The 23,896-nt window shown below is 36.2% G+C and overlaps 1 protein-coding gene across 3 annotated transcripts in view; it reads left to right on the forward strand.

Annotated features, from left to right (window-relative positions):
• The first annotated feature begins 697 nt into the window (after positions 1-697).
• LOC104888797 (eIF-2-alpha kinase GCN2) overlaps positions 698-23,896 on the forward strand; it is a 28,082-nt gene continuing 4,883 nt past the window's right edge. Inside the window, exons 1-24 of one of the 3 annotated variants that reach the window (XM_010673876.4) lie at positions 698-1,181; positions 4,191-4,259; positions 4,361-4,420; positions 4,545-4,650; positions 5,118-5,222; positions 5,325-5,753; positions 9,910-10,041; positions 10,127-10,213; positions 10,306-10,392; positions 10,500-10,611; positions 12,238-12,355; positions 12,716-12,770; positions 14,410-14,579; positions 15,528-15,712; positions 16,944-17,092; positions 17,209-17,458; positions 18,830-19,112; positions 19,204-19,297; positions 19,622-19,702; positions 19,813-19,869; positions 21,066-21,197; positions 21,282-21,365; positions 23,530-23,638; positions 23,720-23,856. In XM_010673876.4, the coding sequence (XP_010672178.2) occupies positions 1,066-1,181; positions 4,191-4,259; positions 4,361-4,420; positions 4,545-4,650; positions 5,118-5,222; positions 5,325-5,753; positions 9,910-10,041; positions 10,127-10,213; positions 10,306-10,392; positions 10,500-10,611; positions 12,238-12,355; positions 12,716-12,770; positions 14,410-14,579; positions 15,528-15,712; positions 16,944-17,092; positions 17,209-17,458; positions 18,830-19,112; positions 19,204-19,297; positions 19,622-19,702; positions 19,813-19,869; positions 21,066-21,197; positions 21,282-21,365; positions 23,530-23,638; positions 23,720-23,856 (3,207 nt within the window). In that variant the 5' untranslated portion in view covers positions 698-1,065. Of the gene's footprint in view, positions 1,182-4,190; positions 4,260-4,360; positions 4,421-4,544; positions 4,651-5,117; positions 5,223-5,324; positions 5,754-9,909; positions 10,042-10,126; positions 10,214-10,305; positions 10,393-10,499; positions 10,612-12,237; positions 12,356-12,715; positions 12,771-14,409; positions 14,580-15,527; positions 15,713-16,943; positions 17,093-17,208; positions 17,459-18,829; positions 19,113-19,203; positions 19,298-19,621; positions 19,703-19,812; positions 19,870-21,065; positions 21,198-21,281; positions 21,366-23,529; positions 23,639-23,719; positions 23,857-23,896 lie in introns of those variants that run through there. The other 2 variants (XM_010673878.4, XM_019248609.3) reach the window with 2 other exon arrangements.

Below are 23,896 nucleotides of genomic sequence, written 5' to 3' on the forward strand. Positions count from 1 at the left end.
TTCTTTCCGGATTTTGTGCGGAGTATATTCTAGGGTTCATTAGGGTTTCCTTATGTTATAAAATTAGGATCCTCTTGGTCTTCATTATACACACAACTTTTAGCCTCTAGTATTCTTAGGACTCCTTGTAATTATTCTCTCTATTTTTCTCCATCATAGTGAAGAAGCTCTCGATTCCCTCACCTGTGGACGTAGGTCTATTTTGACTGAACCACGTAAATCCTTGTGTTCTTTCTGTTTATCTTCTTTATTTTTTTTTTCTCATCCTTATTATTTCATGGACTTGTTCCGCATTAATCAAACTACAATATCCCATTTCCTAACATATAATATATCACACATAGATACACTATATCATAAACAGATATACTATCATAAATACCTTAATCTTTTATAACATATTCAAGTAAGACCAACTTTGGATGATATACATGAGCTATATTGTCAGAATGCTGCTATACTGTGGTTTAGTGTTACAAAATCCAAAAATAGAAAAAAGAAGGGACATCAGTGATGTAATCATTATACCTCAGATGATATGGATCAGATGCACCGAATTTATACTAGTTTTTTGTATAGTTATTTTGAGAATAGCTCGGACCTAAACATTAGTTGTGTTTCAAATGGTGTGCAATTGGACAAAAAAGCAAGCAGTATTCTGGCGCCTACCAGGCTATATAGCAGCAGTCAGCCTCACCTTAGAATCAGCTTCATTAAAATCCCTCTCTTTTTATTCTTCTCAATTTCTGTCAAATCTCCACTATTTTACCACCTTTTTCCCAATTCTATCTCATTTTATGCATGAAGAATGCGATTTTGGGCTCAAAACTTCATTGGTTTTCGCATGAATAAGTCCCCCTTATACTAACGAAGAAAGACCTTTCTAACTTGGTAGACGGTGTGATGTGGTAACCCAATCAATTTTCAATACAACAAATCCAGTTTCTATTACTTACCCATTTCAAACTCTTCAAAGATCACTGGAATACTGGTTTAAATTCTGATACTTGTTAATTCCTTGATTGGTGATCTGGGTTTGAATTTAAGGCACATTACTTTGAGATAATGGGTCAAAATTCGAAGAAGAAAAAGCGTCGGAATAAAGGACGAGCTGCTGCTAAAGATCATGCTTTGCTCTCTGCTGATTATAGTGAGCTAATATCTGAAGAATTTACTGCTTTGTAAGATGAACCCACATTTTATTTTCGTCTTTTATATCTTATGCTAGTAATTTTGTTTTTATGTTCCAGTTTGATTGTTAAATTGTGGAATTAACCAAGAATTATGGTATTATCAAATCATAACCCTATGAATAGTAATTGATATGCACTTTTGGAAGGGAAATTGGGTTTTAGAAAAGGCGGTAGAATGTTAAGAGATGGTGAAATTTGGTGCAATATTAGTATTGTTCATGGTAAGTAAAAGGGGTTGTTAAAATTACTATAGTTTGAATTTAGAAGGTGGAAAATTATCATGCTGGCCAACTGTTGAAGGCAATGCTGTTGATATATCTGCATCTTCTTGGATAATTCAATTTTAACGGGTTCATGTCGAAGACAGCGGACAGTCATTAGCCTTTTCAATAGAATTGTTCTATGTCTTAGTTTTTCTTATTGCAGGAAGATATGCATTTTCAGTTGTTATGAATCACCTTTCACTATTTTCATATTGGATATACCTTGTATCTTGGTGTTGCTGAATACAAAGGCCTTGTCATCAGTACTTACTAGCTTTTTTGAACGCGATGCGTGCGTGAATTATTTTAGCAATTATTATTAAATTTCATCTAAATGTAATTTTGAAGGATGTAACTTACAATCATCATTAATTCTAATTAAATATTATGTGGTGTAAATACAAAATATAAAAATTACTTAATGAAGAAGTTGTTTTCTTGGTATTTTTATTACTTGTTAATGGATATTGGTATATTGTTATTGCATTTCAAAGTTTAGGTAAAATTAAAATTTTATGTCTTTGGTTTTGTAATTGATTTGAAAACTGCTTTAATTATGTTAATTTGTTCTTCAATCATAAACTTTTTTCTTTCAATACACATATTTTTATGAAAGTTTATTTTAGCTACTTTAAACTTCCTTTGATATACATATTTTAAATTAGGAAGGGCTATGATGGAGGAAAATCTCAAAATCTTGATAGGTAATCTTTTTATTGAACGAAGGGTTAAAAAGTCTTTTCAAAGGGGACACCATAGCTTCCCTTGGCCCATGTAATAGAGATGTAGATGCTACTTGTGTAGACATGAGCTTTTTGGACGGTTTTCCGATTTTCAGTGCAATCTTATATTTACTCCCTCTGTTTCCATTTATTTCCCAATATTATTTTTTTGCGCACGATTCTTGGTTAGTAAATATGAAGAGAGAAAGAAGGGGGTTGGGATGGGGTGGGGCCCAACTATAAAGAATAGTAGAGAGAAAAAGACTTCTATAATGGAGAGTGGCAAATAAATTGGAAAACCCAAAATGGAAATTGTGGCAAATAAATTAGGATGGAAGGCGCCTGATGATCTTATAAACAAGGAAATTCTAGAAGATACTTGGATATTTGGAATTTCATTATTGATATTGATGATAAGTGTAAGTTCTGTAACAAGCATTTGCTCAGTCTTTGCTGTCTTTGATGGACTTGCAACATATTAGAGACCTTTGAGACAACTGATAGTGTTACATTGAACTGGTTCTAAATTTCCTTTAGAAGCTTGTTAAAGAGGGCCCCCTTACCCCTACCTAGTGCTTGGCCATGCTAGTAAGGAAGGAGTAGTAGTTTTTGCGAAAGTAGAAGTCTAAATTATTGGCCAAAGAACCTTCTCTAGTCTGCATAACCTAGAAGTGATTTCATTAGATTGCAATCCTTGTGCCTGTATGTTTGCTCATATAATTGTCCGCAATGCCACATAAAGTCTCTTCTTGACCGATGAATGACATGTATCTAATTAGCAAGGAAGAAGAAGATACTATTGCCTCAGTGTTACCTGTTAAAAGAGGAAAAACAGTTGGAATACAGCATATATTGTGATCTCAATCTGTATAGAAACCTGAATCAGGTATTAGAATGCCAAGGAATACTGTTTGTAGATCGCTATGTTTGAGTAAATTCTGTGTGTTGATGCTTGAAAGTTGCCTGGTGGTAAGTGTATGAAGAAATCTATAACGTCAAGGGGAATTCTATTGCAAAAAGAATTGGGGGGAGGAGGGGTTGTTATTGGGGTTTTGTATGTTTTATTAGGAAGGAGAGAATTGAGAAATGAGTTTTGGATAAGATTGGCCTCATGTTTCTCTTCCTTCTGGAGAAGACAGTTGAAGAAATAGGATTCATGTTCAAAACTGCAGCTAGGATTATACATTTATACTTTCCGTAAGGTTGTGATAGTTTTTAGTATCCGGGCCTTTGAGCTTAAGGTTTAATCATTTCTTCTATAGATGAATACATGAACACACTATATTCTTCTGAACCTTTGTGCTTCTCAACTTCTTAGCTGCTTGTTTTGTATACCTCTAGAAAGCCATTTTGGCTCTTTAGTAGAATCGTCAACTAATCAAATGTGTTCAAGTATGTTCTTTTATTAATTAATTAATTAATTTTTTTTTTTTTTTTTTTTACTTTAGTACTTGAATCTGGGGTAGACTTGGTTTGTATCTTGTGTTTTGATGTCATTATAACTTATTATACTTCTGTATCTGCTAATGCATCCTGAATTCATATTTTCATACTAGGTGACTTGTTTTTCTCAACTATTGATTAGCGAGTGTGCAGTAATTTTGTATGATGTGAATCATGTTGAATCCTCATTTCTTAGTCTCCTGGAATGGTTCTATGATTGCATTTTCTGTCTTTACTTTTCTGGAAACTACATTAAACATTTAAAGGTCTTCTCTATCATGTTTTACAACCTCCATGCCCAAAGGTCCATGGTTTCTTATAGGAAGCTTTCTTGATGCTAATTGCTGCCTATACCAGAATAGACAATGTGGGAGTACTAGATTTAGCTTTTCTTTACAGGTCTGATTGTGTTGGCCTTGGAAGCAAAGTAACTTTATCCTCTTCAGTATACCTGAGATGCTATTAGACTCGTTTGAATTCTTCATAACATTCTTATAAGTTATAATGAGTGCAGGACTCTTGACTACTTAGCTTTCATAACTGACTGTTTGATGCTTTCATGCTCTCAGGTCTGCAATTTTTCAAGAAGACTGTGAAATAGTTTCAGGGACTCATCCACAGGTCATCATTAATATCAGGTTTTTTTTGCCCCCTTGTTGTAACTTATATGTAACTTTTTCATCTATTACTTTCTTTGTTGTAACATATATGTAACCATGTTACATAATATAATTTACAGGCCTTACTCAAAGGACTCAGGATATGAGGATCTTGATGTCTCCGCTCATTTACTTGTGCGGTTAGTGTTTCTTAATGCTCTTTGCTTTCCGCTGCATTTGACACCTCGTTCCTGAATTGGTTCCAGGGACTCATGTATTTACATTTCTGAATTCTTGTGCCTCCATATTCTTGCTTTGTTTTAGGTGCTTACCAGGGTATCCTTACAAGTGTCCTAAACTGCAGTTAACTTCGGAGAAAGGTCTGTCTGAAAGTGATGCTGATAGGCTTATGTCGCTCCTCCATGAGCAGGTTTTTGTTTCTTCTTCAAATAAAATATTTAGACTTCCTTATTATCTGGAATTTTATGTTAGTTGCCAGCAATCCATGACAAGCTTGGTTTTTTTTTTTTTTTTTTTTTTTTTTAAAAAAAAAATTTCTGGTTTTGCTTTTCTGGGAAGATCAGAGTCAGTGTGTAACTGGGTGAAATCCTCTTATAGTCCCTAAATCCTAATATACTCTTTATAACATGGCGAGATTAAGTGAAATTGGCATTGAAAAGATTACAAAAGATTACATTTATTTTAAAATGTTCTTATATTCAGGCTTTTGCACCTCAGCATTGCACATAGCTAGAAGTTCTTCATTGTAGGAGTGTGCAGGGCATACATTATAGGTGCCCTTGCAGAATATATGTGTAGAATATATTGTGTTCTCTAAATATGTGTAAAGAACATATTGTGCAGATATTTGAGCATTTTATATAACAATTACACTAGGCAAATTTGAATGCTCGAGAAGGACGTGTGATGATCTTCAATTTGGTGGAAGCTGCCCAGGAGTTTCTCTCTGCAGTTGTTACATTGGCCCCCTTGCATACCCGGGTAAATTAAATTATGTTACTTAAGATAAATTTTTTTGATCTTACAATTTGCTACCTCTTTTCCTGCTCATAATAATTGATTTGTCTTTTCTTGATTGAGAAGGTTTTATCTTTAGATGAGGACAGTGCTGGGAAGCTACCTTCTAAAGATATGGCTAGATCTTCTGAAACAGTTGCTTCTTCCAAGGATGCATTTGTTTATGGTTTTATGGATCTGTTCAGTGGTTATGAGGACTCATGGAATTGGAACTTTGGAACTAGTGATGGTGGTGAACTAAGCTCCTCAGTGGTTTCCCGTGCTTTATCCAAATCAAAGCAAGTATATGAAGGTGTTGAAAAGAACTTCAAACCGAAAGAAAAGACAACGAGGGAGGATAGCCGACATGCTGCACTAGCTTCAGTTCCTGCAAAATTGGAGTCTGTTGAAGAAGGGAGTGAGGATGAAAATAGGGGTCTATTGACAACAGATTCAAGTAGATCTCTATCAGAAGACTTGGATGGGTCTAATTCAGATGCAGAGAGGAACAATAAGGTATTTTGGCAGTATTTTCTGATACATTAGTAGAAACTTCGTATAGACTGTACGTTAGATTCAACCATCAAGCAATTCGACCTGCTATAGATATGATCATGGTGACATGATCTACTTGCCTTGTGTCTACTATTTGCTTGACCTGTTTCATGAACTTTCTGATACGCAAAAGCAATTGTTGAACCGCCTCTTTCTTTATGAGGGTAAAGTTAACTTGGACAGTGGTAAACTGCACTGTAGTGTTGAAAAGGTGTTAGAGATTTGGGTATTGGTTCCTAGTGGCTGCGAATACCTAAATGGTGTTATCTCCAGTGGGGTTATGCAAAAAAAGTAGGGAACAAATAGGGAAAAATATGATAATTTGAAATTAAGTTATGCGTATATATATTTTTATTTTGTGTAAGATCATAAAGATATATATTGAACAAAATGATTGGGTAAAGTGACAACAACCACCATTTTCAAGTATGTAAGCTAGTGATCATGGTGAAGCAGTGTAGGTAAAGCAAGAAGAAACCGCCAACATTAAGGTTGCACAACATTGACTAGCAAATAGGGGCAGGAAGTTCTTGGATGTAGCTTGGAAGACTCGCACATCCAGACATAGTTCGAAAATTTGGTTTCGATCACGATTGCGGTAGTGGTCACAGTGATGCGGCAACAGGGATGATGCCATTTTCGTACACTCTTACCGCCAAATATCGGCTCAGACCATGAGATATCCCTGGAACCCACCTAAAACATGATTTCTTTTACACCTTTCCGATGTGGGTAGTATCGGCATGGAATTAAACTCTCCCGTTCCATTACAGAATGTAACGGATTTTGTATTTGCCGTTCCTCGAAATCCCGTCATGGAACACCATGATAAAAATCACATACTTCTCGCCGCGTTGCCCGTTCGTAACGTGAACTTGTCGTGTCAAAACGTTTTTATCCCTGTTACATCCATTCTTCTCAAACATTGGCCAAAAATATTTTATTAAATAATTATATAGCTGATGAAATATTCTGATAGATTTGATTATAGTATGTTGTCATAATGCTTCATAAACTAAAACAATGCAAATAAGATTAAAACATATTAATGTGAATTTATGAAAAAATTCACGCCGCGTCGGCCGCGACCGTTCCATTCATCCGTTGCAAGCCGCTTCCGCGACAACACAAACGTTACCGTGATCAGTGAAACCAGAAACGCGGGACGTACGGCCGAATCGCGTTCTGGTTCGTTCGTACCGAATCGCGGAACGAACGCGACCCAAATCGCTGGGGTTCGCGTCTCAGTACGGTGGTCATGGCGTTTCCTTTTTCTTCTTCAAGGGTCGACACTAGAGGACCGAGAGAGAGAGGAAGGAAAGAAAAGAAGATGAAGAATCACAGATCTAAGGTTGATTCGAAAACCTAGATCTGGAAATTGAAGAGGAAAATGCTTATACTAGGATAAATTACCATGGGGCTTTGGTTCTAGCAAGAATTCCGAGCCAGATGGTGTTGTCAGATCCCCGGAGCTCCGGCAGCGGCGGTCGGCAGCGGCGGTTGGCAGCGGCGGTCGGTAGTTGGCTTTCTCTCATTCTTTCCCTAGCCTCCGACATTTCCTTTCTCTGTCTTCCTCTCTTTTTTTTTTCATTTAATGGGCCTCCAGTCAGTTTTTTCTAATTATGTGGGTGTGCCGGTGCCCCTTCCCCTTCTCTTTATTTTTTTTCTTTTTAACTTTTTCTTAAAGTTTTACCAATTAGGGTTTTAAAGAAAGCATTAAAGTGGGCTAGGTATAGTTGGGCCTTTAAAAAAAACTGTCATAACTCACAACACCAAACGTTCCCGATTCACTCAAGGTAGCGTTTCCCGTTTCCGTTTCCGTCCCGCGTTTCGTATCGAATTTCGTTCCTTGTATCATTGACCGTGATCGCGACTCCACCTGTGATTTTGTTTCCTTGAGTATCGGTTTGGTAGATTTGAAAACCTTTACGATACGGGTAATACGATACAATACGGCCTTGTTTTGACACCATGCATCCAGGTGGTATCTTCTGCATGCTCATGTGGCTGCTTGGCTGGGCTCATCGACTGGGTTTTACTATTTTGTGGTTCATTAGTTTTTTGCTTGTTTGCTATGAACTTTCCATGTCGTAACTAATTTAGGATTCTAGTGTTTTATTTCTTAAATAATTGTTATCTGTTTGGGAATGATATTATCTTCCAGTTCCTAGCTTTTTTTTCTATATCTTATTAGATGCTAGAATTATTTCCTATTTGGCCTAGGGGTAAGATTCCAATTTCTTCATATAGGGGGCTTTGGATTATTGAATAGACTTTAGTGGCACTAACAATGGGTGATAGAGTACAAATTGTCTAAGGACACTTGTTAGTGCTCTTGACTCTTGAGAGAGGGTAGTCATGTCATGTTTGTTCTTCCGCTCATATCCTTACAGCTGCCATCTCAATTGAAAAGATTCGATCTAGGAAGGTCATGTACATAACTTTACTACAATGAGTTGAGAGTTTCTAAGAATCTAGTGTTGGTGGCGTTGAATTAGGATTGGAAGGGGGAAAGAGATCTGTAGCTTTCAAGGAAAGAACCAACAGCAACATCCTAATGTCTTATGTGGAGTCGTTATGTCCCTGAAGGTAGGTGTATGAGGACAAAGAGATGTGAAATCTATTCTTGAGCAATTTCTGGGTTCCTTTTAAGAAATTCTGATGTTTCCTCCAGAAGAGAGAAGTGATAATCCCCCATCTCAATCCCACTCCAAGCAAAAGGGTTTCCTAAGCAAAAGGAGAAAAGGAAAGAAAAGTTGGATCTATGGATTATTCCTCAAATTGTCTGTCTACTCTGCAGAGTGATTCACATGTTATCTTGATAGTGCTCATTCTCAAAGAACAGTTTTGGCATGGTTGGCAGTGGCTGTGTGTGATGAACTGAGTTCACCACCTAGATCTCACACAGCAGATAGATCAACACAGAATAATGCAGCAAATAACACGATGAAAATGATAGAACTCAGAAGAAGAAATGTGAGAGGAAGGTGTAAATGGAATTGATGATGTAAATGAATACACAAGTTGATGAGTTTTCAAGAGGCTCCCACTCTCCCAAACCAATTCCCTTTACAATAATCTCATAGACTCATACCTTGCACCTGGACCTTCCCTCCCGTTTTATTGCTGAAAACCGAAAACCCTGCGCACAAGAAAACTCTGCCATATAACTAACTTTGCCACCTCATATTCTTTTTATCCGCTCTCAGCAAACTACTTATTTGCCCCTTCTTTGTTATGCATCTTGTAGGTGATCAAATTTGGTCTATTGAGCTGATGCATCACAATGGCCAGCCTGGCCCATGTGTTGGGCTACCCATGGCACGGGTTCAGCCCCCATGGGCCAGAGCTTGGTGTATCGGGGATATATGGTGAGCAAGGCTTGGCCCAGGCATGATGTGAGTCCTGACCCACGTGCCTTGTAGGTTGGCCTATGGAAGCGAATATGGATCTTTTTTCAGAAAATAACTTTATACGAATAAAATATTGGCGATATGTATTTGTTATATAAATTTTGTTCATTTCCACAAGCACACGGGTGTCAAAGGGTGTTGGATTTCAGAGAGAAAGAATGGAAGTAAATGTAATGGAGAGCATAGTAAACATTGAGAATATGATTGAGTTTCTACTAATGCTCAAGGATGGTGTCTAGACTCTAAATAGTGTTATGCCTATTATCTTTATTAGTTTTCCCGCTGTTTAGATGTAACTGTCACCTTGATATTGTCATTCGAATAAGTAATGTGCCAACTAAAACCCCTAAACATCTGCTATCTGCTATCAAGGATCACGCAGACAACCAGGCCATGAAGATTGATTACCTGCGGCATAGCCTTATGTCTATGATTGGTTGTACAAATGGGAGTATCACTGTAGATAGTCGCACCCGTTTTAGGTGAGCTCGATATAAGATACATCATTGTATGATAGGAATGAGTCATGTGTCTATCATTAGGATGCCCATCTGGAAGAATAAATCATTACGGCTTTGGTTTTCTTTTTTATACCACAACGATTTTTAAGACAAACTACACAATTGCTTGAAAAACCTTCGGGCATAAGGCTTGTTTCTCCTGGTTCTCTTCTTCCAGGTCCAACTCTAGTAAGTGTTTTTCAGTTGATGCATTTCCAGGATAGTGTGGATGACTCTGAAGAATCTTTCTCGTTCTTTGATGACATTGATGATCAAGAAACCGGGTCTTTAAGGAATGGTGAAACATCTCAAAGTACCAAAAGAGATCTGATCATGGTACTTTTCATTTTTTATTTGTTATTGCCTCTTATTTCTGGACTATGACTGTATTTTGTCTATAACTATTCCTCATCTTTGGCAGGCTCATCTTCTTCGATTGGCTTGTGGATCTAAAGGCCCGCTTGCAAAGGCTTTGCCAAACATAGCATCTGAGTTGTATAGTCTCGGAGTATGCATTAATATACGTACAGAATTTGGCTTGTATGGTCATCTATGCTATTATTCATTATACTTGGGCACTTTCAATGCATTTTTCTGCAGATTATATCAGAGTGGACACGAGATGTAGCCACTAATTCATTTACTCTGTATAGCAAGACTTTTGATCATGTATTCCGTCAGCATATGGTTGTGATGTTCTCCTTGCTCTACATTCTGTTTTTTCTGGCTCATTTTCCGGTGTAATATTGGATGGTTCTATAATCCCAAGGATTTGTGCTTAAATTGCATTGCAGGTCACTTCAGAAATATCCGAGTTTTGGGAACCGGTGTCGGATTTTGCAGGGCAGGATTCATCTCTCCAAAATTCACGGTATCTTAATGACTTTGAAGAGCTACAATCGCTGGGTAGGTAAATTGGTGATTTAATTAGCCTCTTCCCTGAAGAAATTTTATTGATTAAGATTATTGCTGCTCAGAGAACCGACACAAGATTAAATATTTAAGCAAGATCCTTCATTTACGCTAATATAAACCCTGACCAAGTGTGCTATGGTGAACTAAATATCCAATTGCCTTGGCTGTCGGCATGGTTGTAATTTCAATTCTCCATTGCTTACGTATACACATAATACGGTTTGTGTGTGTGGATTGTGTATGTGTGTGCACGCACATACCTGAATATGTTTTGTGTGAGTGTGTTGTGCGGATGTGTGTGTATGTGTACATTGTATATTTGTGTATCTGACACACACATATACCTAATACATGCATCAATGCATATATATATATATATATATATATATATATATATATATATATAAAATATACATATATATGCGCTTGCATATATAGTTGAGGACCAGGATTTGATTGATCAGTGATATGATCTGAAGTCTAGATACACATAACTTGGTGAATATTTTGTTCATTTTTCTATGAAGATTGTTATAATTGTAGAATTACGAGTAAGTAGCAATATGAGATTACACTCACAAGATTTCTTTTTTTGATGTTGTGATAAAATACGGAAAACCGTATGAAGCACACTAAGAAGATAAATTTTGATGTTTTGTTAAAATGAGGAAGACCATTTGTAGGACATCAAAGAGTTATGTGTAATAGGGAAACAAGCCAAAACATTATGTCGTTAGGCTAATTAGTTAGTTAGAATCAACGACTTCGCACCAATAATACAATAAAATTACTTCTTTTTCTTAATAGATGCATCATATTGACCATGCACACTTGCCAAATACACAAGTTTGACTATTAATATCTTTAATTATATATGATTAAGAATTACAAAAAAAAATATTTTAAAAATATATACATTGAGATTAACCCTATAACAATTAAAATAATGATATTTATCTTTATATATTAGTAATTATCGGTCAAAGTTAAAATCTAAATAGTGTAAAAAGTTAATATGATGCATCTATTAAGAAACAGAGGAAGTATCAAAGAGTGGCTAATAAATTTAAAGCTTTTTTTTCCCCTTAAGTCAATATTTCTTTTTTCCCCTTTCAATTGGGAAGAGGGGGGGGGGGGGGTTGAGGAAGAAGACAATCCAAATACAGGTTTTGAGCATTTAGCGCTTGACAGAACATAATAGAGGCAAAGGATCAATGTGGATGACCACCAAAGGTAAAATCTTAGTCTTGACTCATGCAACCGTCATTCCCTGATTAGGATTAGGTCTCGGACATTGTCTGTTTGTGGCCTCATAGGATTTCCGTTATATAGTTTTTTGAAATTATGAGGTTATATGGGGTAGACTACTTTGCTTCCCTGTGGGGTTACTCCACACGTATTTTTCCGAGGTTCTTTCGAGTGCGGTTGGCATGGTATTTTATTTCATTAATCTTCGTAGGGGAGTAGGGGACTACTTGTTTACTGTTGTACTTGTGAATTTTTTAAATGAACTTCTTTGTTATCTACAAAAATGTGCTACTGCCTTTAAGGGTTGATAGAATCCTTTGTAGTATAAGGTTTGGTCAATGTCTTATGTAATTTTTCATATGGAGACAGGGCATGGTGGATTTGGTCATGTTGTCTTGTGCAAAAATAAGCTTGATGGGAGGCAATATGCTCTGAAAATGATTCGCCTCAAGGACAAAAGTCCACCTGTTAATGATCGCATATTGAGGTACCATGTCATTTACCAAAATATGTTTTGCTTTCATGAAAGCTTGCCATTTTTTCAGTTTTTCCGTATTCACCCCGCTAACATAATTTCTATAAATAATTATTTACATGGAAGATGAAAAGGATACTTGAAAATGTATTTTTTACAGTAAGATAAAGAATCATTTGAAAGAATATGTTGATGAAAACCCTTGTTTTTTTATACTTTGGTTATATCATAATAATTCCATATTACTGATAAAGAGAGCCCTTTATTATAAAGCCATTCCAATCTCTTGGTAAAACTTTATTAAGTATGTGCGGTCTCCCATCTGTAGTTAGGACCTTAGCTATTTGCTGATGCATATGACGTGTTTTGTAGGGAAGTGGCAACACTCGCCCGTTTGCAGCACCAACATGTTGTTCGTTACTATCAGGTTGACATTAACTATTCTCTCTAATCTCTATCTTTTTCTTAGTGTATTTGTGTCATTTCATTCTGTATCGTGTGTCTTGGATGTCTCTCATGAAGATTTTTTTGAGAGGTGGAAAGCCTTTTCATCCAAGCCCATATTTTTCAGTGGGTGGGTGGGTGGGTTTTAGGTGGGATATTACATGACGAAGCCTTTTATTTTTTTTCTACATGTCTACATTTAATCTATTTCAGTTTTGCTAATATTCCTACATCCCAAAATACTTCAAAAATTACTCTGCTGGTGACAGGTTTCTCATGCCTTTTTATGGTTGGATGCATTAAATGGTTTGGTTGTTGGATGGAGTACTCATGCAAGTCTGGAATGTTTCTCTTAGGCCTATTCCTATTTTTCTTTACTGTTCGATCATCATGTTTAATACTCCACTAGAGGTGTCTCTATGCCTCGTCATCCTCATAGCTGGATACTCCCTCCATCACACAATAGACTTCCCATTTCTAAATTTTGCACTATTCTCGAGTAAAGAAAATCTTCCAAAAACATTTCCAGTATATAAGTAAAAACATAGTCATGTGAGGTCTTGTTTGATTCGTCTTCCAATATGTAATTAAAGATATTAATGATACAAAAAGTGCAGTGGCGAATGTGAAAAGGAGAAATGGAAAGTCTATTGGGAGATGGAAGGAGTACATTGTAAGCTTTCCTTTTGGTAGATAAAGAGGAAATGTTTGGTGGTGAGAAAGAGAGAGCTCAACTCTAAGGCAGAGGAGTTCTAAATACTACCTCTATTTTTTTTAGTTGCAACATTTGATTATTTTAATACACGCACCAAAAAGTCAAATGGTGCAACTAAAAAAACAGAGGAAGTAAAACCTAGGTATAAATATATTGTTGTTATATAGTGTGATGGGGTTCAGAAATTAGGTGTGGATCCTTAGCTGTATTTAGTGTCCATTGGTAGAAAGGCTCTATCGGAAAGAGCCGTATAATTGTTGGAATCATAAGGGGGTCAAGTAGTGATTGACTTGTGGAAACACTTTTCCTCTTTACGGAGGAGTCTTCAAGGGAAAGAAAAGGAGGTTAAGAAATGGGGATCAATGAATACCTGTCTTATGAATACCTATTTTTCCAAGACAAACCACCTGTCCAGAAGGTTCCTGAACAAACAGCTTACGTCATTTTCATCCATATATGTTTAAGAGAGCTTTCTGCCACAGAAAAGGCCCGTCAGGTTTGGCTGCTGATCAACTCACAATGCAGATATTGCTATCAACCTCATTTCATCATCTTGTGATGGAGTCTTTCCAATGTATTTATCGTTAGAAAAAGGTGTTGTTGAATGTGGCTACTTCATTATCCATGCTTGTTTATTATAAATTTTGTCTGAGATATTATTTAATTTGGTTCCTACTTATTCAATTTTTCTGTTCTTTGATGGCAGGATCCTCTCTGTTATAAATGATGTTTCTTCAGTGATAACACACTTTTTTGATGTTTCTTTTACTTTTGCAGAATTGTTATTTTTAGTTGTAGCCTTCTTACTTTGTTTCAGCTTTTTGCAATGGCTCTTTTAGGTATATTAAATGGCTTGTTTTTTCAATTTGTTTGCATAACCTTTTCTATTATCCCCGCCAATGTCCAGGCATGGATAGAAACAGGAGTTGCAGGATATCTGGAAGAGAGCATGTGGGGTTCGAAAACCAGAAGAAGCTCCAGCTTCAGTTGTAAGGCTGGCAGTTTGTCTGACACTTTTGGACAGGAAAATTTGTTTGAATCACCTTATCTTTACATCCAAATGGAATATTGTCCTAGGTTAACTCTTATATCTGACAGTTCCATTCCATGATCTTTTTTTTTTAAATAATTTTCATCATTTCTTGTAACTTATTCCAACTCTCTGACAACATATTAGGCACTAGTTTTCACTAACAATTAATGAGTGTCCCAGGTGATGCCTTGGGTTTGTATTCTTCATAATTTTTTTCTAGTGAGGAAAAATTGACGTTATAATGTGATAAGTAATTGCATGATATTTAAAAACTAAACCCTTAAAAGTTTGGGGATGGAAACAGTAGCTTAGCTTTTTATAAGGAATTGGGGTAAGAGAATGTGTCTACAATAGCCTCTTGTTATTACCATAAAACTTTAGAGCTCTAACTACTTGTGCAAGTCTTTTAATAAGACATTATTATAAGACCTGATTATATTTTATTTTGAATTACTAAAGTACTAAACAATTATGTTATATTGGATTCGTAGGTAAGTTCTCACTTTTCATTTCAAAGGTCACGTGTTCAGTAGCGTGTAACTACACAAAATTATTTTTTTTAACTGAGAGGTTGACATGGAAATTGAGCATATTGCACATAGACTTTCTTAGGAACGCTTTTTGATATATTACTGTAGATGTACAAATTTGGGAGTGTGTTGGTTGACCAACTTTAAAAGTGATTAGTTTGTTGTGCTTCTTTTAAGGATGGCTTTACTGTAAACCAGCCTTAATGTATTGATAATATTTATATTTTTTCCAATTTTATCTTGTCTTGTAGGGCTGCAAATTTTTTGATTTGTCTTCAATATGACGTTGACAATTATATATTTCTTTGCTATATTCAACCTATTTTATTATAGGGTTCTGCCTCCTGTTAACCATTTGAGTTATTATTTGTATATTTTTTTATCCTCTTAATGATTTGAATATAATTGTTTCCCCTTTCCATATTGTGTTACTTATGTCCATTTCCTAAAAATTGTATGCAGGACTCTCCGTCACCTATTTGATTCATACCATCATTTTGACAAGGACTTAGCCTGGCATTTGTTTCGTCAGATTGTCGAAGGTTTGGCACATATTCATGGACAAGGAATCATCCACCGTGACTTGACACCAAATAATATATTCTTTGATGCCCGCAATGACATTAAAATTGGTGATTTTGGCCTTGGTATGTGTTGGTGTTTTTCAGCTAAATAGTATTTCAATTCATGAGTTGGCCTAGAAACATGGAGTTAAATCTAGACCTTTTTATGTAATATGTTCGGACTTGCTGCTCAGAAATGCCACTAGATAACTCCACGATAAAGATCACATTCACATCCCTCTAACTGCAATTCTGTTATTTATGGTGACTCACTCTGTTTTATTCTTATATATACCTTTATGTCAAAAAAAAAGCACAAATATACATTGCAACAAAACAACGACTTGCACAAACGACGGTTCGGTGGGCTTTCAAGTTGGGTAATGTAGATGAGTTGTGTTTATCTAGATTGATAGTAGGGCGGGCATTCATGTTGTAACTTTTTATTCTTCTTTTTTTGACAGAGGTAACTTATTATTCATTCACCAAATATATAACCCAATCATATGATACGTTTGGTCAGAATATATTGAAAGAAAACTTCTTAAACTAGAAAAAAAGCAATTTTTGAGGTTGAAATTAATCAATGTGTTTTATATTTCAAAAAAATTCACGCCGCAGTAGCAGGCATCTGTTCCATGTTGCACGCTGTTTTTGCATTTTTTTTTTTCCTTGGCTGAAAGTCATGGGGATAGTGGGAGTATACATTTCTACATGTTTTGAGATAGATTTATTGATCTGTAATTTATTTTCAATTTGGTTGTTGATGTTGATTGTTGGAAAGGAAACCAAATTGATAATAGGTCATGTCAAAAGGTAAAAAGACCTGGTATCCCATTAAGTTGTAACCCACAACTTTTCGTTGGAGCTCTGATTGGCGTAATGCCTGCAAAGTAAGGTGAGGTGGTAGGAATAGAGAAAGACTAAGATGCTTCTATATGACCTACATAATAGTGTAGGTGGGTTTCTAGAGGGAGAAATAACGAATAACAATTTAAAGATATTATAGCAAAGAACAGAAAGAGTGAGGGGTGTATGAGGGAAACATAATTTATTTTAGCCTTTATAGTAGTAATTTAATAAAATGGAGCTAAGCTGCATTGCAATGGCTGGTTCTTATGTCGTTGAATGTCACGAGTCAGAACTCTCTGACTTTTAATTGCTACGACTGTAATTCATGCTTTCTTGATGCCAGATTGACGAACTAGAAGTACCAGCAATAGATTCAATTATTTTTTCTTGCTTTCATGCTCATTATGAGTAGGTAGGTATAAAGTATTCTTCCATCCACCATGACAACAGTTGTATTTGGCAGCGAAGTTCTTGAAACTTGAACAGCTGGACCAGGATACAACTTTTCCTTCAGATGCACCAGTTGTTTCACTTGATGGTACTGGTCAAGTAGGTACATATTTCTATACTGCACCTGAAATTGAGCAAGGTTGGCCGAAGATTGATGAAAAGGTGGCAAACTCTGTCTGGTCTTTATTTTGGGTTGCTGTTATGGCACGTTTAATACTGCTATTCTTGTATTATCCTTTGCATAGTGGATGTGAATATCTTGCAAGGCATGGTTGCAGGCAGATATGTACAGTTTGGGAGTTGTATTCTTTGAATTATGGCGTCCTTTTGGAACGGCAATGGAAAGGCACATTGTCCTTTCAGATCTGAAGCAGAAAGGAGAGCTTCCTACCACTTGGGTAGCTGAATTTCCAGAGCAAGCTTCCTTGTTACGACGACTTCTTTCTTCTATCCCAGCTGATCGTCCATCTGCTATCGAATTACTCCAAGATGCATTTCCGCCACGCATGGAGTATGAGCTATTAGATAGTAAGTAATGCAGATGTTTACATGCTTTACTGTTTATATCTGTTTTTGTAGTATCTATTGTTGAGTGAATGACTATTATATTTAGGTATGGGATTAGCTACTTTTCCTCATCGTATGTCATTGTGCATGTAGTGGCTGTTTTGCACGCCTCATCAGCTTTCTAGTTGTAGTATGACAAATTGACAACCTTGCACTACATATATTCTAAATCTTCTGATATCTGTTTTAGCTTCTGGTGAAAATAGTCCTCAAAGTCATGTAGTGAGGGGAATGGTTAGAAAGTTATTGGATGTTTCCTTCGTGCATACTTATCAAGAAATTACCAGTTATTTCGAAGTTGATTATTTAGTTGAAGTGCTAATCGGATTGAGTTTCTCGCTTCGCATTGTTGTTTTTAGGTGGTGGTGATCCATGTTTGCGATTGACTAATATCCAGGTTTAGAAAATGTTTTTTCAAAATTGAATGATTGCTTGTAAGATGTGTAACAATATAAGCCATGAATGAGTGAAAATGCAATATATTTCGCACTCATTTTTCATTCTATCGGTCTAATAGTTGTCATATCTAGGAGTCTAGGAAAACTGAAGAAAAAAGAGAACAATATCTGTTGATGTTCTGTGTGGGCTTCATTTATTTGAAAAAATTAAAACTTCAAATCAATAAGCAATTGATTCATTTTTATAAGAAATTATATATTTTTTTGAACATCCTTAAAATAAAAAAATCGACAACTACTAAAGAATAAAGGGAGTGATTTTGTAGTCTTTATAGTCTAGTTGTGATTGGGCCTTCTGCATTCTTGGCTATAGCATTTTTATGTATCAAATTAAGCGCTGGTTTTCACCTAGGAGGCTAGGAAACATGTAAACGGTTGGCAGGCTACCTTTCTGCTGATCCTGTATATGCTTGGAAGCGAGTAGAAATAACTTGCAATGTATGCCTCTTATTCTCCCTCTCCCCATACCCCTTCTTCAATGTATACTTGCAATGTCATTCTGACTTAGGTATCCATGTCGGACACAGGTAAGTGTCTGAGTGTCCAACTTGTCTATCTTATGAAAAGTTTTCCATTATTTTGGTCCAATACGAAGTGTTGAAGTATTCATATCCATGTCCGAGTGCCAGTAGGTGACACGGGTTCGAGTTTGGGTAGCATAGCCAACTTGTGACCTAATTATTATTCCTCGTGTGATTTCATTGGCTTTGGATCTCCTGAGCACTTTTCTTGCTTTCAAGTGAACTTTCTGTATGCTACCCACCTTCAATGGGTATTTACTCCTTGGTTGCTGTTGCCCTCATGACTTCATTCACATTGATTTTGTTGGCATGAGGTTCCTTGATCTCTAAGTGAAGATTCAATGCCTATGCAGACTTTCTACGCACAATGCAAAGTTCTGAGGATACAAGTGTTTACGATAAAGTTGTGAGTGCCTTATTTAATGAAGAAATGTTAGCTTCCAGAAGCAGTCACCATCAGTCTGAAAGGTTGAAGTTAGTTGGAGACGTGGCTTCCGTTGCCCAGTATTCAGATGTAGAAACAGAACTCCGTGATTATGTAGTGGATGCAAGTAGAGAAGTGTTTAAGCGGCATTGTGCAAAGCATCTGGAGCTTATTCCATTACGTTTGATGGATGACATTGCTGTTTCTGGCAGGTCTGCTTTTGAAGCTGCTTCTGTCCTTTGTCTAATTTAATTTCATGGTGTGCTACAAGTTACTGACGAAGCTGAACTTTTTTCTGCAAAGGAGTACTGTGAAGCTTTTATCTCAAGGTGGAGACATGATTGAGCTTTCTCATGAGCTGCGCTTGCCCTTCGTTAAATGGGCCACTGCAAACCAGGTATTTGATCTGGAATTTTCTTTAGCTTAACTTGTTTTCCTAAGATGTGACATGACCTCTATGTGTGGAACTCTGTTAGTACTAAAAACTTCTAATCGCATACTAGAAACTGTTTGTTTGGGCCAAATGTTGTGCCATATTTACTTCTTTATCACCAGAAATTTTGTTTGAAAGGTTTATAATATCTGAGATTCTGACTACTTTGTATAGGTACCTTTCAAAACATTTCACTCAATACCTAGGTGGTTTTTGTATTGATTTTAGCATTTATCAGCAATTATTTTTGATGATCACCTGTCATAACAGATTACTCGTTGTATGTAGAAATCATCTTTCAAAAGATATGAGATATCATCTGTTTACAGGAGAGCAGTTGGTCACTCACCCCCAAATTGCTTTCTTCAGGTAATCCTTAGATATGTTTCCTCTTCATGAGATTTTTTGTTTTTGTGACACTCTTTGTTGCGTTGTTAAAATTGACTTGGTTCTTTTTTTTTGCTATTGTTAATTTGCAGGGTGATTTTGATATAATTGGAGGTGCTTCACCTCTGACAGAAGCTGAAATTATTAAGGTACATATTTGCTGTTCTATTATTAGATTTTGTATGAACCTGATTTAAATTTGCCTTGTAGCAGCTAGACACTCAAGCATGGAATTTGGTCGTCCTTGGTTTCTCTGTAGGCAGCATCTAATTGTTGCATTCAAAGTAAAATGATTTGTTAATAAGTAAGAAAATCATGAGACTATACAACATTGTCATGTCATGAGTGCCACTAAGTTCATCACCTAAGATATCCACATGGGGCGTTTATCTGGTTAGGGAATTTGAAGTAGGAACCAAATTTCCACAAACGTCTCCACTTTTCCACTATTTCTTGGGGATTTATGGACATCTTCATTGAAAGGATTAAGAAGGTGGTATCTACGTAATAAGAGGAAAGCACTTTAAGAGCTTGAAAACAAATACTAGAGAAAAAAGCCAATAAAAGACAGCTGCTATAAACTTCTCTTAATGTCTGTTTGAGCACGAGCTGAGTTTTAAGAGGGGGATTGAGGTTTATTAGTAAATCTATTGTTCACACACATTAAAGTCGGTGAATTAGTCCTTTGCAGAAGTAGAAATCAAAATGCGTTAACTCCAGTCATGGGAAGGCGACAATTTTGTTTATGTGATGCTTGGAATGGAGAATGCCGAATTGCTACATCAAGGAACTGTGCCTGTTGACTTGAGTGGATATGTATAATTATGGATATTAATATGTATAATTATGACTTACATATCCATAACTATTAAAAAACAGAGGAAGCTATGATTAGATATACTTCCTCTGTTTTTAATACTTGCACCACTTCCCATTTTCGGAAGTTGCATACTACTTGCCATATCCATTTTTGGCAATATATTCTCTCTCCTAGCACATAGGGTCCCTCTTTTATCTCTATCTCTCTCTCTCTCCTCTCCTAATTTATTGTGCAAACATCCAATGGTGCAACCCTGTAAGTAAATAAAAATGGAGGAATTGTGTACCAAGATCACTTGAGAAAGCAACTTACATGAGAAATGAGGATTTAGAGTCACAACACTTCTTACTTGAATTGAGTACACAGCATTTCTTACTTAAAAGTCAGATCATTTTTCATTGTTGGTAGTGGTTGTCCTCAATCGTTGTTGTTTTATTTGTTGTGTATGTATTGTGTTTGTGAATTCAGTTTCCTAATCAGTTTTTCTTGTTGGCTGTTCACATCTCATGGGCTTTTGTTGGATAGGCGACGATTGATATCCTAATGCAGTTTTTCAACCCAGACTCATTATATATTCATCTGAGTCATGGTAATCTATTGGATGCTATGTGGTCTTGGGCAGGAATCAAGGCTGAGCACCGGCAGAAAGTAGCTGAGGTATTTATTTAAGGATCATAGATGATTGAAGTATATAATCTACAGATTTATTCTGACATAATGTTTGCAAATGTCCAAATCAAGATTTTATCTATGCTGAGCTGTCTGCGTCCTCAATCCTCTGAACGTAAATCAAAATGGGTAGTAATCAGGCGCCAACTTCTTCAGGTATGACTTATGGCTTCGTAAGCGTAATTATATTAGTTACGAAGTTTAGTGCTGTGACATCATTAGTTAGGAATGGTGTATCTTGTACATAGTATTTTTAGTGGTCTTTTGTTTTTGTACTGGAGAACCCTTTTTGCAATAGCCACCAGTGGCAGGTCAGGATTTCAAGGATGGGGGTATGGATTTAGACCAAAACACTCATAAAAAAATTATAGTCACTACCCATCTGAGATATGCATTGTGGTTGTCACCCTTCGACAATATTTAACAACGTCAAGGGATGTGCTAAAAAAAATGGTGATTATGTAAGACTCCCTCCGTCCTCTATTAGTTTACCCCTTTCTTTGGGACACATTTGCCGAGATACTAATTTGAACCTTAATATCTCTAATTTTCGATAAGCAAAAATTACAAAAAGTTGATATTTGGATAATACACATTGAGACGAATCCAACAAGATCTCACATGACTATATTTTTCCTTAAATACAAATTACAAAAGATAGTCAAAGTCATGTATGTGAATAGTGTCAAAGTCAAAAAGGGTAAACTAATAAAAGACGGAGGGAGTATATGTTAACAAATAGGGTCAATAACTCAATAGTCTATTTATGAAAGAACAAGTTTGTTTCCTGTGTTAATAGGGTTAATGGTTATACAGGGTCGAAGCTTTTTTCCTAATTTTGTCTATGGGGTCAGTGTCTATAATCATGGAATTTTATCATAAAATAGCCAGAGTTGGATTCTTGGACATGTACATGTGTCAGACATAAGCGCACAAATCTAATTAACTTAGGCCTAGGCCCTAGTGTCTATAGATGTGGCTTTCCAGGAGGCTTTTAGGTGTGAACAGTCCCCCATATATATATTTTATTCCATGTGTCTGTTTATTCTCCACAATTATTGCTCATGTCACTTTTTTGTTCTGCTTCTTAAGAAATCAAAAATCTTAGAGCCCCCTAAATTGGTACAGGTGATCTTGTCCTTCAGACATCTTCCATAACTGATACTTCAGATCATATACGGCATTGGTCGCAGAATTTAGTTGAGTGTTTTATGTTATGCTTTCTATGAGTACCAGTATAAATAACTCCAAACTCACTTCTATAGCAGTCATGTAGATTCCAAGTTCTTCATTCTTTGCTTTTGCTTTCTCTTCTGTTCCTCGCCAATCTCAGTATTCTGAATCTCAAGTATTGCTCCCATTCAACTACTTATGTCAGGATAGGGATCAAATAATTAATTTTTTTATAGGTGCGATACGGGCTGCTGCGCAATCAATTCTTTATTAGTTACTGTTAACTCTATGTGTGTTATCAACATTCTTGTGTGATTCTGTGAGGCATAGGTCTTCACCCTCACCTCATTTTTTTCTAGGTTTCAAAAAGTAATGAAATGTATAGAATAAGATCTATTTTTCTTTGTTCTTTCTGGAAGGCTAGTGAGTCGCAGATTTTGTGTGGGCAGCTACATTGACTAAGTACCATTAATAAACTTCAGAAACGCAAAATTGAGTTTTCTCGTATATTCTGTGCTTAGCAAGCATGGAAACAGGCTGGCACCTGTTTTTGCTTACATGCACTTTCTCCGTAAACTATTCATGGTCAAACTACAGCTTTCTGAACATATAGGTAAAACTTGTGAGCATACAGGTAAAACTTATGAACATACAAACCTTAAAAATAATAACTTTTCATCACAGATTATAAACTTCAGTAAAGCATATTGGCAACAAATAGATCTTTAACATGCAGCAAAAACAGTTGAAGAGAAAAAACTTCGCTAAAATGCATTAACAGTAAAATATTTTGAACATACATCTACAGTCTTTGAACATAGGGAAGAAAATATATTGAACAGATCAACAACTCGTACATTTTGAATAGAGAAAACACTCCAATGCTCTAAATTACACTTGTATGTTAAATGATTTGGTATAGTAAAATCTTTTTGTGTTTTTGAAAGATCACGTGTGTCTTCAAAACGATTTACATTTATGTTCAAAAGTTGCAGTCTCGGACCGCATCATGGTCTTGGGTTCATAATATAACGGTTGCTCTTTCTCTGGTACTTGACTTCTTAGGAGATAAACTCCATAATGTCATACTACATCCATTGATTGTAGATTCATCTTTTATGTGATGTTGAAATTGTCATGTATCCAGGAACTTCGCCTGGATGAAGCAGTTGTTAATAGATTGCAGACTGTAGGTCAAAGGTTCTGTGGAGATGCAGACCAGACTCTGCCCAGATTGAGAGGAGCTCTTCCAGCAGGTAGATAGATACACAATTTATCCCTATAGGTGCCAAAAGATGAGGAAAATTTTCATTGTCACTGACGAATTGCCTATGTAGATAAACATACAAGCAAGGCACTTGATGAACTGTCTGAACTCTTCAGCTATCTCAGAGTTTGGAAAATTGAAAAGCATATTTACATAGATTCCCTTATGCCACCGACTGAATACTATCACAGAGATTTGTTTTTTCAGGTAGAACTTAATTCTTCTTCTTGGGTCTGAAGTTCTTTCA

Source organism: Beta vulgaris, chromosome 3 (assembly GCF_026745355.1).
Source record: "Beta vulgaris subsp. vulgaris cultivar EL10 chromosome 3, EL10.2, whole genome shotgun sequence".
NCBI classification, from domain to species: domain Eukaryota; kingdom Viridiplantae; phylum Streptophyta; class Magnoliopsida; order Caryophyllales; family Amaranthaceae; genus Beta; species Beta vulgaris.